Source organism: Solea solea, chromosome 21 (assembly GCF_958295425.1).
Source record: "Solea solea chromosome 21, fSolSol10.1, whole genome shotgun sequence".
Taxonomy (NCBI): Eukaryota; Metazoa; Chordata; class Actinopteri; order Pleuronectiformes; family Soleidae; genus Solea; species Solea solea.
In genome coordinates, this window is record NC_081154.1 from 20,639,183 (window position 1) to 20,652,794 (window position 13,612).

The 13,612-nt window shown below is 40.1% G+C and overlaps 1 protein-coding gene across 2 annotated transcripts; it reads left to right on the forward strand.

The window, feature by feature from the left end:
• Positions 1–125: 125 nt before the first annotated feature.
• On the forward strand, positions 126–12,593 carry LOC131448912 (uncharacterized). 2 transcript variants are annotated; one of them, XM_058621723.1, is made up of 6 exons: positions 126–581; positions 9,134–9,342; positions 9,633–10,645; positions 10,739–10,808; positions 11,261–11,435; positions 12,057–12,593. In XM_058621723.1, exons 2-6 carry the CDS (start codon positions 9,138–9,140, stop codon positions 12,217–12,219), a joined length of 1,626 nt encoding a protein of 541 aa, XP_058477706.1. In that variant the 5' UTR covers positions 126–581; positions 9,134–9,137; the 3' UTR covers positions 12,220–12,593. The 2 variants fall into 2 exon arrangements, with proteins under 2 accessions (XP_058477706.1, XP_058477704.1); XM_058621721.1 differs by lacking the exon at positions 126–581 and having other exon boundaries at positions 8,091–9,342.
• Positions 12,594–13,612: the final 1,019 nt, after the last annotated feature.

Below are 13,612 nucleotides of genomic sequence, written 5' to 3' on the forward strand. Positions count from 1 at the left end.
CGCTGGGTGCTTATTGCTTCAAGACTTTAATGTTGATATTCGTTACAAAAAAGGTTTAGAAAACATCATGGCTGATGCACTGTCTACACTGTAACAAATTGCTGTAAAAATACTGGATATTTTGCACAGTAGTGTACCGTTTTCTATTAATACAGTTGAATCCTGTAAATTCTGATGTCTTTGAGGAACAAAATATTAACGGCAAGCTCCTGTAAAATCTTACGGTAAAAAGCAGTATTTATTTAAAATTTACAGCAAGCTACCTGTAATTTTACAGTATAATATCGTATTTTTTTTTCTTTTTCCGTTAACTTTAAATCAGACTTGATCTTCGGTCAGTTTAATAGTTCATCTGAGCAAAATAAAAAATTAAGTGAAATTAAAACTAGTCCTACACATCAGTGTTTTTATTTGAGATTGAGGACACAATAACAAGAAGAAGAAGAATTAGTTTTCATCAGGACTGCTGAAAGCACCAAACTGGACGGAGCACATGAGGCATCACCTGCTCTCCTCACGATTCTCTCCTGAACTGCGCAGCGCACCCTCATCCATCCTGTCCCCGTGGCTTTCTTAAGAAGGTAAATATAATCTTGCAAAAGTCAGCATAATGTTAATGTGAATTTGTGTTGGATTAACATTTTATTGACAGTTTTTTGCCAAAAAGATTGAGTCAAAAGTATGTGCTGCATGCTAGCATACGTTTAAGCTAAGTTTAGCTTTCTGTTGAAGCATGTTACTTAAATTAGCATAAGTTGGCTTGGGCATTTGATTTGTTTCAGATCTAATTAAGGTGGGCTACAAGGTTCTATTTTAGCATTTGTTGTTTTACTTTTTCAAGTAAAACAGTTTATGGGAGTTTATAGGGAGAAGCTTGTTATCCAGGTTTATGCAGAAAGCTAAAAAGTAGCTCAAATATGCACAAATGTAATATACAGTAGCTGCACTAATGTACTTTACAGTAATATACAGTATCTTAGTTGACTAGTTGTTGATGTAATGATTTTTTTTTCTTGAGAGAGTATTTTAAAGATTGTTTTGCCGTGAAGGCTTGTAGTGAAAACATGATAACTTGCAATATATGTGGTAAAACCTGCAGGAATACATTTGCACATGTCAGGCACATGCGAACTCATAGTTGTCTGCCTAATACATCTTTCAAATGTGGTTTCCCTGAATGCACAAGAGCTTTTTCTAAGTTTTCGGCCTTTCGCTCCCACACTCATCGCCATAAATATGTAAAGAATGTAACTAAACTGGATAATGCAGGAGATTTAACATGTCATATGGACTTCTGTAGTACAACTTGTGAGGATATCCGGGGTCTTCTCTTGCACCTGAAAAGTCATATAACTGATGGCAAGACAGTCTCGTGCCCTTTCAGACAATGTGACAAAAAATTTACAGTCAAGTCAACATTCACATCGCATGTGTCCAGAAAGCATAAAGATTACTCTGAAGGAAGTCTAGTTGAGTCCATAGCAAGTACAAGCAGCACTAGTGATCGGAATGATGAGGGCTGCGATACACAGCTTGAGAATCCCAGTCAGTCCAGTGATGAAGACATGGAGGTCTACCCAGAAAGAGCAGATGAAGGGGAATTTGTCAGACATTTGGCCTTGTTTTATTTGAAATTACAAGCTAAATTGCTCCTTCCATCCTCCACCATTCAAACAATAATTGAACATTATCAGGAAATACATGACATCAATCAGTCTCACCTACTTTCTAAGCTTAATGAGAAGTTGACATCACTTGGACTTTCTGAAGCTGACATAAATACTGTCATAGATACACTGAAAAATGAGGATCTCCACAGGGCTAGTAATACCTACACACTGAAAACTGACCATAAAAGAAAAACTTTTTTTAAAACTAACTTTAATTATGTGGAGCCACTGTCCATGTATTTTGGTCAGAATGAGTCAGGCAGAGAATGTTTTGGACAATATGTACCTGTGAAAAACACCATTGAGTTTCTCTTGTCCTCAGAGTCAGTGATGGAGCAACTGCAGCAGGCAAAAACCAGAGTACAACCTGATAATGTTTTACAGGATGTGTGGGATGGTACAATTATTGAAAAGAACTTGCTGCTCAACCACAGAGCCCCTTCATTAGGTGTAATCCTGTATCAGGATTCCTTTGAAGTCGTCAACCCCCTAGGGTCAGGGAGGAAAAAGCACAAGATTTTGGCCGTGTATCTGACCCTTACAAATATTTTGCCCTACAACAGATCAAGTATTGATCACATGCAACTTGTGCTGCTTTGTCGAGAGCAAGACTATAAATATTTTGGACAGGATCTAGTGTTTGGCCCTCTTGTGAAAGATTTGAAGGAACTTGAGCTGAATGGAGTAACTCTGCCGGATGGCCAGCTCTACAAGGGAACCCTGTGTGCCATAGCAGGAGACAATTTGGGTTCACACAACATTGGGGGCTTCACTGAAAATTTTAGCAAGAGCTCACATTTTTGCAGATATTGTGAGATTGATCGGGAAGTATTTCAGGCAGATCCTCTGGCTAAGGGCCCTGACCGCACACCACAATCGTATCATAAAAACACTGAGGCTGCGAGTCATAATGTGGAAGCAAGGGGCTGTTGTGGTGTTAAATTTGACTCTATTTTCAATCAACTGGCATATTTTCATGTATGTCAGCCTGGATTACCTCCTTTTTTTTAAACAAGTATTTATTGAAGATTTTCTTAATTTTACAGAAGGCAACAAAACACACACAAGGCACATCTACAAACAGGAAAATAAATAAATAAGATGAGTAATAATAATAACAATAGACATTTTACCATCAGCATAAAAAGGGGAATACAAAATAAATAAGGAAAAAAAAAAAAAAAAAAAAAAGGGTCAATCCAGTTTGTCATCAATCCAACAATCCACATCCATATTGTTTCTCTCAAGGAATCCATAAAAGATGTCCCAAATCTTCCAAAACCTATCAAGCTTGTTTTTTGCAGTGTAACTGATCTTTTCCAAAGCCATGTAAAATGTCATTCCCTTTAGCCATTGTGAGGTGGCACAGGGTGTATCTGACTTCCATGAGGAAGCTATACATCGCTTGGCTTCCAAAAAGCAAATATTAAGTAGAGATCTTACTTTTTTAGAGGTGTTAAAGCTATCTGGGTAAAGGTTTAATAAACATAATTTAGAATTAATAGGCACATCCTCACCAATGATTTGTTTTGCTAAATATAAGATTTTTCTCCAGAATGTAAGTATCTGTGGGCATTCCCACATACAGTGAAACAATGTCCCCTTATGGTCTTTGCATTTGAGGCAGGTATCAGGTATGTTGGGATTAAAGTGGTGCAACTTAGATGGTGTTATATAAAGCCTACTTATCCATTTATATTGTAATAATTTGGAGTTTGTATTTATTGATTGCTTTTGAGCTAGAGAACATGCTTCTGACCACTCATCCTGCAGATCTGCCCTCCATGCTTTAAGTGTGTTTAGTGACGATTCTTTAGATTTGCTTTCAAAGAGCTTGTATAGTGAGGAAACCTGTCCTCTGGAGTGTAAAAATGTTAAAGTATAATCTTGCAAAGTGGATCTGAGGGGAATTGTCAAACTATTATTTTGTCTGGACAAGATAAAGCTTCGAAGCTGCAAATATTTAAAAAAATGTTTTGCAGGGATCCCATACCTAGTTCTAAGTTCCTCAAATGAACTAAAAACCGAATTTTCATTGTAAAGGTCAGCTATTTTGGCTAATCCCTGAGCAGCCCAGGCTTTAAACCCTGGGTCTGCTCTACCAGGTTGGAAGTCATCATTGCCATAAATCGGAGTAAACTGAGATAAAGTTATATTTTCTCCCAGGTATGCCAACGAGTTATGCCAAACCTTTAAAGTATTCTTTAGAAAGGGATTTTTGGTCTTTTTAATTAGTTTAGTTTTGTTTGCAGAATTTATGTAAAGACATAGAGGAATATCAATTGAGTGTGACTCTATGGAAACCCACGCTGGGGGATGACTCTTCTCAAAATAAAACATTCCTGCCCTAATTTGGGCAGCTTGGTAATACCACTCAAGATTAGGTACCTGTAAACCTCCCCTTTCGTATGGTAAGTATAGTAGGGAAAGCCTTAATCTGGGGCGTTTGTTGTTCCATATAAAGTTTGTAAAAAGCTTTTTAAGTAAGTGAAAAAACGAGGATGGAGGAGCTAAAGGAATACATTGAAAAAGATATAAAAACTTTGGTAAAATTGCCATCTTCAGAACATTTATGCGCCCAATCATGGAGATGGGTAGATTCGTCCACCTATTAATAAGGTGTGTAACCTTATCTGTCAAGGTGTTATAATTGCTTGGTACAATTCTGTCGATAGTAGGGGTAATATTGACACCTAAGTAAGAGAAACCTTCTTGTGAAACCAGAAAAGAAGTATGAATCGGAGGAGCCTGTCTCTCCTTTTCATCTAGGAAGAGTATTACTGATTTGGAGTAGTTTATTTTGTAACCTGCAAATGTACCAACATTTTCTGTAAGGTCAAGTATAGTGGGTAGAGTCTGCTTCAGATTGGAGCAAAGCAAAATAATATCGTCAGCAAACAAAGCTATACGATGTTCAGCATTTCCTATTCTTATGCCTTTGTAATCAGTACTCTTACGGACTGCCATGGCCAATGGTTCAATTGCTAAGGTGAATAATAAGGGGGAGAGGGGGCAGCCCTGTCTTGTTCCCCTGTATAATTTGAATGGTACAGATGATAACCCATTTGTTAATACTACAGCCTGGGGATCAGCATATAGAAGTTTAATCCAGCAGAGAAATTTCCCTTTAATGCCAAATCTTTGAAGAACCTCAAATAAGTAGTGCCATTCCACCTTGTCAAATGCCTTTTCGGCATCCAGTGACAGAATGGCAGTGTCATTACATCCAGAGTTTTCAAAAATGATGTTAAGCACTCTACGTATATTATGGAAGCCCTGTCGTCCAAGAATAAAGCCGTTCTGGTCAGGGTGTACCATTGATGGTAGGAGTGTTTCTAAGCGTTTAGCTAGAACCTTACAAAGTATTTTAAGATCATTATTGAGAAGTGAGATTGGTCTATAAGAGCCACATTGAGTGGAACTCTTTCCTGGTTTTAACAACAAAGTGATTGCTGCCATATTTAGAGAGGGGGGTAGTGACCCATTATCCAGCGACTCATTAAACATTTCAAGTAGAGGTAATAATAATTTTCCTTGGAACTTTTTATAGATTTCAATGGGTATCCCATCTGGTCCAGGGGTCTTACCCCCTTTCATACTACCAATGGCTGCAGACAGCTCTTCAGGAATTATATCAAAGTCTAGGTACGCCAGGGAATTCTCATCTGGAGGCATAATGTTTACAGAGTCCAAAAATTCTTTTTGTTTTTGTAAAACTGAATCCGTATAATCCGTACTGTACAGATTTTGGTAGAACCCCAAAAAGGCTTCATTAATCTTCTCTGGGTCAGTAGTTTCAAGGCCATCATCTAGCTGTATAGAATTTATTGCTCTCTCAGTTTCAGACTGTTTAATTTGCCAGGCTAAGAGCCTGCTAGCTCTTTCCCCTTGCTCGTAATATGATTGTTTAGATTTCAGCCAGCTTTTAGTTGCTTTATTTATTGACAAAACATTAAATCTTGCTCTAAGTTCAGTAAGTGATTTCATCGTTTGTTGGGAAGGATTTTCAAAATGGTCAGTTTCCATTTCTTTTATCCTCTTTTCTAACTCATCCATTTCTAACCTCCAAGTTTTATGTTTTGAACTAGTGAAACTTATCATTTGGCCTCTCAAAAAGGCTTTGAAAGCTTCCCAACGTATAGCAGCTGAGGTTTGAGTCGTGTTTGTTTTTAAAATAGTCTTCAATTTGTGCCCCAATAAACTCCACAAAATCTGGGTCCCTGAGCCAAAAAGACTGGAGACGCCACCTTTTGGTGAAATTTAGGCGTTGCATTAAATTCAAGCTTAATGAAACTGAGGCATGATCTGAAATTATGATACTGTCATACCAGCTTTTGGAAACCATAGAAGCCAAGGAAGCAGAGATCAGAAAATAATCTATTCTGGAGAATGTTTGGCAGGTGGCTGAATAACACGAAAAAGTTAATTGGTTAGGATGATCTCTCCTCCATACATCAAATAGATTGAACTCTTTAATGTATTGCAACAATTCTTTCCTAGTCTGCGTATGAGAGGAATCTACCCCAGTAGATCTGTCTACCTTGGGCTGTAGAGCACAATTGAAATCCCCACCAATGATAAAATAGCCAGGTAAGTCAGCAAGAGTTAAAAAAAGATTTCTGAAAAAAGAGGGGTTGTCCTCATTTGGTCCATATACATTTACAAGGTTTAACCTCACTGAAAAGATTTCACATTGGACAACAAGGTATCTCCCAAACCTGTCTTCAATGACATTAACAAGACGAAATGGCAGTGAATGATGTATTAGGGTGACCACCCCACGGGAGTGGGAGCTGAAGGATGCTGAGAAAACTCGCCCCGTCCATCTTCTCCTGATTTTAATTATGTCTTCAGGTGTTAAATGTGTCTCCTGAAGAAAGACAATCTTAGCTTTAAGATGTTTGATCCTTGTCATTACTTGCTTCAGCTTGATAAGTTTGTTTAATCCTCTCACGTTCCAAGAGGCTAAATGAAGTTCAGATGACATGTCATACTACTGTGTGATTTTGGGACTGGATTAAGTATGAAATAAAAAGGAAAAACATTAAGGAGAAACAAAAATATGTGCCTATGAACAAGAACAAGAACATAACAAAGCGTACTTCCCCAAATGAAATACACACATCCCTCCCCTGTTAAACACTTCCAATAGGCCCATAAACGGAGCCTAGCTACGGTGCTGCGCTGGTCCACCCATATAACCATGACGAGGAACAACCTGCTTAGCGACCATGACAGCTCCACGCAAAAACATTTTAAAACAACATAGCAGTCGGATAAATATATATATGTTTGCAATACCGGACACTGTAAGTTTGTAAACAGTCCAGGAACAAGTATGTATGTGTCCTTACGCCATCCTATCGCTGCTCCGTGTCCGAAGCTGATTCACTTGCCTCTGGGTGAGTCGGATGTTTGGACTTCAACTGTTGCACAAAAGCCTCCGCTTGTGGTGCCGCGTCGAAGATGTGCCGCTTTCCCTTGAACGTCACAAGCAGTTTGGCAGGGTGAATTATTCCGTAGCGCAGCTCGCTGATAGAGAGTGAAGCCAGTTCCCTCTTTGCTGAATCAAACAACTTTCTGCGCTTGAGTAGGTCAGCAGAGATGTCAGGAAAAAACATGACATTCTTGTGGTCGACAGATATTTTCCCTTTGCGCCTGGCAGCGGTCATTACTCGCACCTTGTCTGCATAATTTAGGAACTTCATCACCACCACTCTGGGTCGCGTATTGGCTGACTGAACATTTTCCTTGTTCAGCCTGCCAACTCGATGTGCCCTCTCGATTAGCAGTGGCCCGGGAAAGTTGTGTCCACCGAGTGTTTCGGGGATCCACTTTTCCAGAAAAGCACACATATCCACTCCTTCAGTTGACTCGGGAAGTCCCACCAGGCGAAGATTAGAGCGGCGCGCTCGGTTTTCCAAATCGTCCACTTTTAGCGCTAGCTCCTCCATAGCTGCTTTCAAAGTGGTGGTGTACGATTTCAGAGTAGCAACATCTTCTTCATTGTTGTTGATTCTGTCTTCAGCTTCTGACATTCGGCCCGCCATAGCCTTCAAATCACCTTGCACTCCCTGAATAGCACCCAGTATCCCCTCAAATCTCGACACAAAGTCATCCTTCATTGTCTGGATCGCGGCCAGAACTGTCCCGGGGCTGTCAGGTTCGTCATTGCTAGCAGCGGAGCTCGCTAGCGTGGTCGAATTCGAGTCGTCTTGCGATTTAGTTGAAGATTTCAGCGGTTTCGCTCGCGGTTTTCCGGACATTTTAGTCAGGTAGAAGTTTAGAGGCAAATAGAAATGAGGCTCTATGTTCTAAAGTGGTATCCGACTTGCTTATTTAGAATTTTGAGGGAGCTTTCTGTCACACGTCTGCCTAGCAGCGCGCCATAACCGGAAGTCCCTGGATTACCTCCTTGTCTCGGCCATGACCTTTTTGAGGGCATTGTTTCTACAGATTTGGCATTGTACCTCAACCACCTTGTTTTAAAAGAAAAAGAGTTTACTTACATTGAACTGAATCGGCGCATTAACCAGTTTAAATATCTTGGCAATGATGCCAACAACAAACCTTGTGAGGTGAACCCAGGGGCTGGAAAACTCTCTGGACATGCAGTTCAAAATTGGTGTTTCTTGAGAATGTTGCCATTATTAATTGGTGAGAAAATAAAAAGCCCTGGAGAGAGTGAGGTGTGGCAGCTTATTTTACAGCTGAGAGAGATCGTGGAGCTGGTATGTGCTCAAACCATTTCCACAGGCCAGGTAGCATATTTAAGAGTCCTGATAGATGAGTATTTGTACATCAGAAAGCAGACTTTTGCGGATCATCCACTCAAACCTAAACATCACTACCTAAATCATTATCCAGAACTCATTATTCAATTTGGGCCACTCATCCGTCAATGGACACTGAGATTTGAAAGTAAGCACACTTATTTCAAACAGTGTGCAAGAAGGCTGCACAATTTCAAAAACCTCTGTGGAACCCTTGCTGAAAGACATCAGCTTTTGCAGTCGTTTCTAAGTGCTGGAACACTGTTTCCACCATCTGTTGTGGTAGAGAAGGGAACTCAATTTATTGTGGGAGACTACAATGATAAGATCAGACAGTCAGTTGCTCATCTTAATTTTGATCATCTAAATACCCTCATTAGTCATGATGTGACAGTAAAAGGGACAAAATATAAGAGCAACATGTTTGTTGTTGTAGGTCATAATGATCATGGCCTTGTAGTGGGAAAAATCAAAAAGGCTGTCATTCATAAGAATTCAGCCGTGTACTTCATCACTGAGGCATATCAGGCTGTTCGTCAACCAGAGATTAATGCTTACCACATTTCACCAATGCAGGAAGCCTACTACTGTGTCAGTCAAGCAGAGCTCCTTGATCACTACCCACTGCCTGAATATTCAGTTTGGGGTATGTCTTTGCTAACTCTTCATCATTCTGTCCCAACATTTTAGATTCATGTCGTCCATTGGTGATGAAATAAAGGTCATCATCCTCAAGACTTTGCCCAATTTGTCTGAGGATACTCAAAAACAGATCATCACAGCACTTGAAATTTCGGGTGTGGAATCAACAGAGGACCTCAAATATGTGCAGCAGGACGAACTCAGAGATCTCGTGCCTGTTATCCAGCAACGGAAACTTCTGGAGGCATTCAAAATGGGTAAGCATTATCAATATAGTGTCTAGTGTCCTGTCCAGTTAAAGCTGCAGTACTTGGTCAAAAACAAGACAGTTTATACTCAGCTGACATATGGAATGAACGCAGAATGAAGTAGTGATTTGGGCTGGCCACAGACTATACAATTTCTATTATTGTCTATTCAAAACAATAAATGGAATTGCCATACAAATTCACAATCTCTAGTGTTTATGATATGAGTTTGCATGCATATGTGGCATATATTGTGAAATAGTGATAATAATAATATATTTTATTTCCATTTGTTCTAGAATCTACTACAGTCACACTTGATCTACAAATCTTGCCAGATGATGCAACACATACAAGTCTGACTTCGCTCTCTAGTCCATTGCCTTGCTCTTCATCTTCACTGTCCAGCATGTCATCCCTGTCAAGCTCCTCAGAACCATCAACACCATGTACTTCGCACAGCCTAAGATCAGCCAACATATCCAGTAAGTGGTATGAAACCTTTGAAGTCCCATGGGATAGAATGCCAGAGGAAGTGCAGTCAGCCATTGCCAACAGCAAGAGACCTGCTCCTGACAAGCGACGCCAGATGATACGAATTCTTGTTGATGAAATGAGAAGGTATGAGGTTAACCCCACACGCAGCGAAAGTCTTGTCATCTGCCGAAACATTGTCAAGCAGTACCCCAGTAGTTTTGCTGATATGACAACAGGAGGTGTCATCATTGCTGGTGGTTTTACGTCACTCCTTTCTCAAGTGAAAACGCGAATTGAGAACATAAACCGTGCAGGGACATTGAAACGACACCGAACATCAAGACAGTCTGGACAACTGCAGAGGCCAACTGATTCTTACGGATGCACACAATTTCAGCCGGACCCTCCACCTGAAGAAACCAATGAGACAGTGGAGCAGAAGCGGCAACAATTGGTGAACATCTACAGGCAGGAAGGTATTCAAGGTAGTCAGAGGGCAGAAGTGATAAACCTCATGAAAACAACATTCTGTCTTCAGCGTAACCACATCAATCAGACTCCAGCACCTTCCATTGAAGATTTAAGAATCCAGTGGCCATACCTTTTTACCCCAAGGGGTCTCTACTGTCACTTTGAGTTACTTACTGACACCAGCATTCTGCGTGCCTTGGAGCTATCCATTGAAGAATGTGGACAAGGAATAGAGAAGTATTTAAGGACAAAACTGAAGAACAAAGATGTACAGTCTGAAGATGGGGAATTGACTCTTTGCATCATCCAGTTACTGATGGCCTACTTTGATGAGAGAACAGAGGGACTGATACTCTTAACTGATGTAAGTTTTGTTTAGCAATATTTCTTGTGTCTACAATGACTGTACATGCAATTCCATTCTTAATATTTGGATACTGTGGTCCATGTTCTACAGATGTCTTCCACAGCAGCCGATGTTGAGCGCACACTGACCCTCCCAACCAGTCCACGACTGATTCTAATGGGTAAGTGTCATAAAAGCATGACATGGAGTATAGAACAAAGTCAGTCTGTCTTTCTGTGTCTCCATCTGTCTAATTTTTCTTTCTGTATCTGTCTGTATCTGAAAATGTGTGGATAGGTGTTGCACACTTGAACAGAGACACAGTGTAACTTTTTATGTTCTGTCTTTAGTGTGTTATATTGCAAAATACACAAATTGCAATGAATACATCAAACACATTTCTGTCCAACTTTCCTCTTAGCACTACAGTTCAATGTGTGTTTGTGTATTGACCTAAAACACCAGTTAAACAACAAAAAAATAGCTTTAATGCCACACAAACACATCAAGTTGCACAAAACATTACTGTTAAAAAAATAAAACAATCTATAAGGGGTGGCTTTTTCTGTGAACTTCTTATCCTCATATAAGGCCCTTATACCCATATTTGTTTTCCCTAACTGTCTGCATCAGTTGCTGGTGATGGAGTCACATTGGGACATTGGATGATCAGCATCGAAAGCCAGGTCATCTGTGAAGGCATCCAAAAAACCTTCATCTCAGGGCTTGCTGCAGTTTTCGCTACGTACTATGTGTTCAACCTGCAATACCAAGAAGAAGCTGCAAGGACACTGGAGTTCGTTCAAAGGTAAATTTCTGCCAGAAATATTGTTCGAGTATGTTACCCCTCTTCCCAGCTCTGTTCAGAAATATTGAATTGTCATTTATTATAAGCCATGCTGGTATATTAACTTTTACAGTTGTTGCACCTATCTCCTGCACATCAAAGCATAGCCTGCTTCCTTTTGGCACATATCTTAATTAAGGAATGGGGCTGTTCAGACTGGCCATGTCACTCTCTGTGGTGCTCTCATTGAGCAATGTGTCCTTCGCTAAATGCTCTTCTTAAGTTGACAATAGACACCATGGTTGAGGAGCCTGAAATACAGTCTTCATAAAATATGTATATGTTGAACTTTGCCCTTAGATAAACTTTCCCAAAGATGACAGTGTTTCCTAATGCCACCCTCAAATCAAAGTTTATTAGATACTGTAATAATGGCAACAGCTGATCTGTTTTAATCCTGAATCATGAATGTTTTGTTTCTCATAAATAGTTTATCAAAATGAGATCATTCTCTCATAATGAGACACATGAGTCATTATCATAAAAAGACATCTTAATTTTTTATTCAATTAATGTGATAGGGTTCCATATTAAATGCAAATTAACTTTATCTTATATATTTTCTCTATTATTACATTTTAGGCGCCTCATTGGAATTAATCCTGAGAGGGGACGAAAGACCAGCCAGGGGAAGGTGGTGTCAAAGAAGACGGGGAAGCTGGTCCACAAAAAGGCAACAACGGTGAATCCCCATGTGGCCACTCTACTAAAAAATTTGATGGACTTTGAGTGGGGCTTTATTTAGCCAGTATAGTTCAGTCCATCTGTCTCAGATGTCCAGGTTTATTTTTGGACCCACCATTGTTGAGAGCCTGTTTAATATGTTTAAATGTTATTGTTAATGGAATGTGTGTAATTAAGTTAGCTTTTACTTCGTTTTCTTAGCTGCTATGCATTTGATGCAGTGACTTTAACCCAACTGTTGACTTTGGGTGAAGGGAAGGAGGAGGAAGGAAAAAAACTAGCAATAAGGTTAAATGAAGTTGAATTGGCTGATAAATTTGTACTCTATGCTTTGCCAACCAGTCAAACCAGACCTGGTCAATTTTGATCCAGGGAGGACAAAGTTTAATGAATGTAATGTTAGCCATCAACTGTCATAGTTCAATGTTTTTATGGATTTTGTAGATGCTGAAAATGACCCTGGGTCATAATATATTTTAGTTTGCCTGTTCTGCTGTTATTTCTGTTCTGCTGTTGTTCCTCCCTGCCTGAGGGTAGTGCTACTACCCTTGGTGTTTCTTTTCTTAGGTGCAGGTACTGACTGCTGATTGGCGAAGGAAGATTGGGAAGAGTATAAAATGGCTGCCGCTTGAGCTGTTCTTTTGTCTCTTCTCTTTGCCCTACTCCCAACAGCACCATGGCTTTTGGGTCCAGTAATCCAGGTAGCGGATTAATGTTTTTCTGAAAATGGCATGGGCGTAATCAGGCAGAGGACAGTGAAAGTGCTTGTGGAACTAGGAAAAGGTCACAGATTATGATTGTGTAACTTGGACAATGATGAGCCTCGCTGGCTCCATCCTATATCACCTATCCTACTCTCCTCCCTCTCCTAAATCTCTCTCTCTCCCTAAACTCTCCAAACTATCTTCAAACTATATAAACGCTATCCAAACTCTAGTATCCAAACTCTCCAAACTATCCAAACTCTCAACTGACCGCAACTCTCCTTCAAAAACCCACATTTTGAATGGAGCCTGAGGGGTCTATATAGCTGTAAAACCTTGTGGCAAAATCTGAACCACTTCACGAAGCAATCACGTGGTACAGCCGGGCAGCGAGGCTTCGGACGTCATCATTTTTGGCTCCTCCCCTAATTGAAGCAAGCCTCGATACGCGCATCGCGGAAACGCCCCCTCCCCTACTCGGCACACGCTTCGAAGCCTCGAAACGGAACGTCACATCACTAGAAACCAGTATTTTCATTTTCTTTACTTTTGATAGGGTAGTTAGGTTGGGATATAGATAGTTTTGATATGATTGTTTTGAGCCACGCTCACCCTGACAAAAATTGCTACCATTGTCTTCTTGGAGTATTATAATAAACAGGGGTGCACATAACTGGTACGCAGGTATGCATGCGCGAAAAAAATCAGGAACGCGAAATGACATGTGTGTAACTATGCGCCCTTGCGTAC

What these genes read in the sequence shown, in the direction of transcription:
- LOC131448912 (XM_058621723.1), top strand. Translation starts at nt 9,138, where the DNA reads ATGTCGTCCATTGGTGATGAAATAAAGGTCATCATCCTCAAGACTTTG. An exon ending in GACTGATACTCTTAACTGAT is followed by an intron (nt 10,646 to 10,738) that starts GTAAGTTTTGTT and finishes CATGTTCTACAG; the next exon opens with ATGTCTTCCACAGCAGCCGA. An exon ending in TCCACGACTGATTCTAATGG is followed by an intron (nt 10,809 to 11,260) that starts GTAAGTGTCATA and finishes TGTCTGCATCAG; the next exon opens with TTGCTGGTGATGGAGTCACA.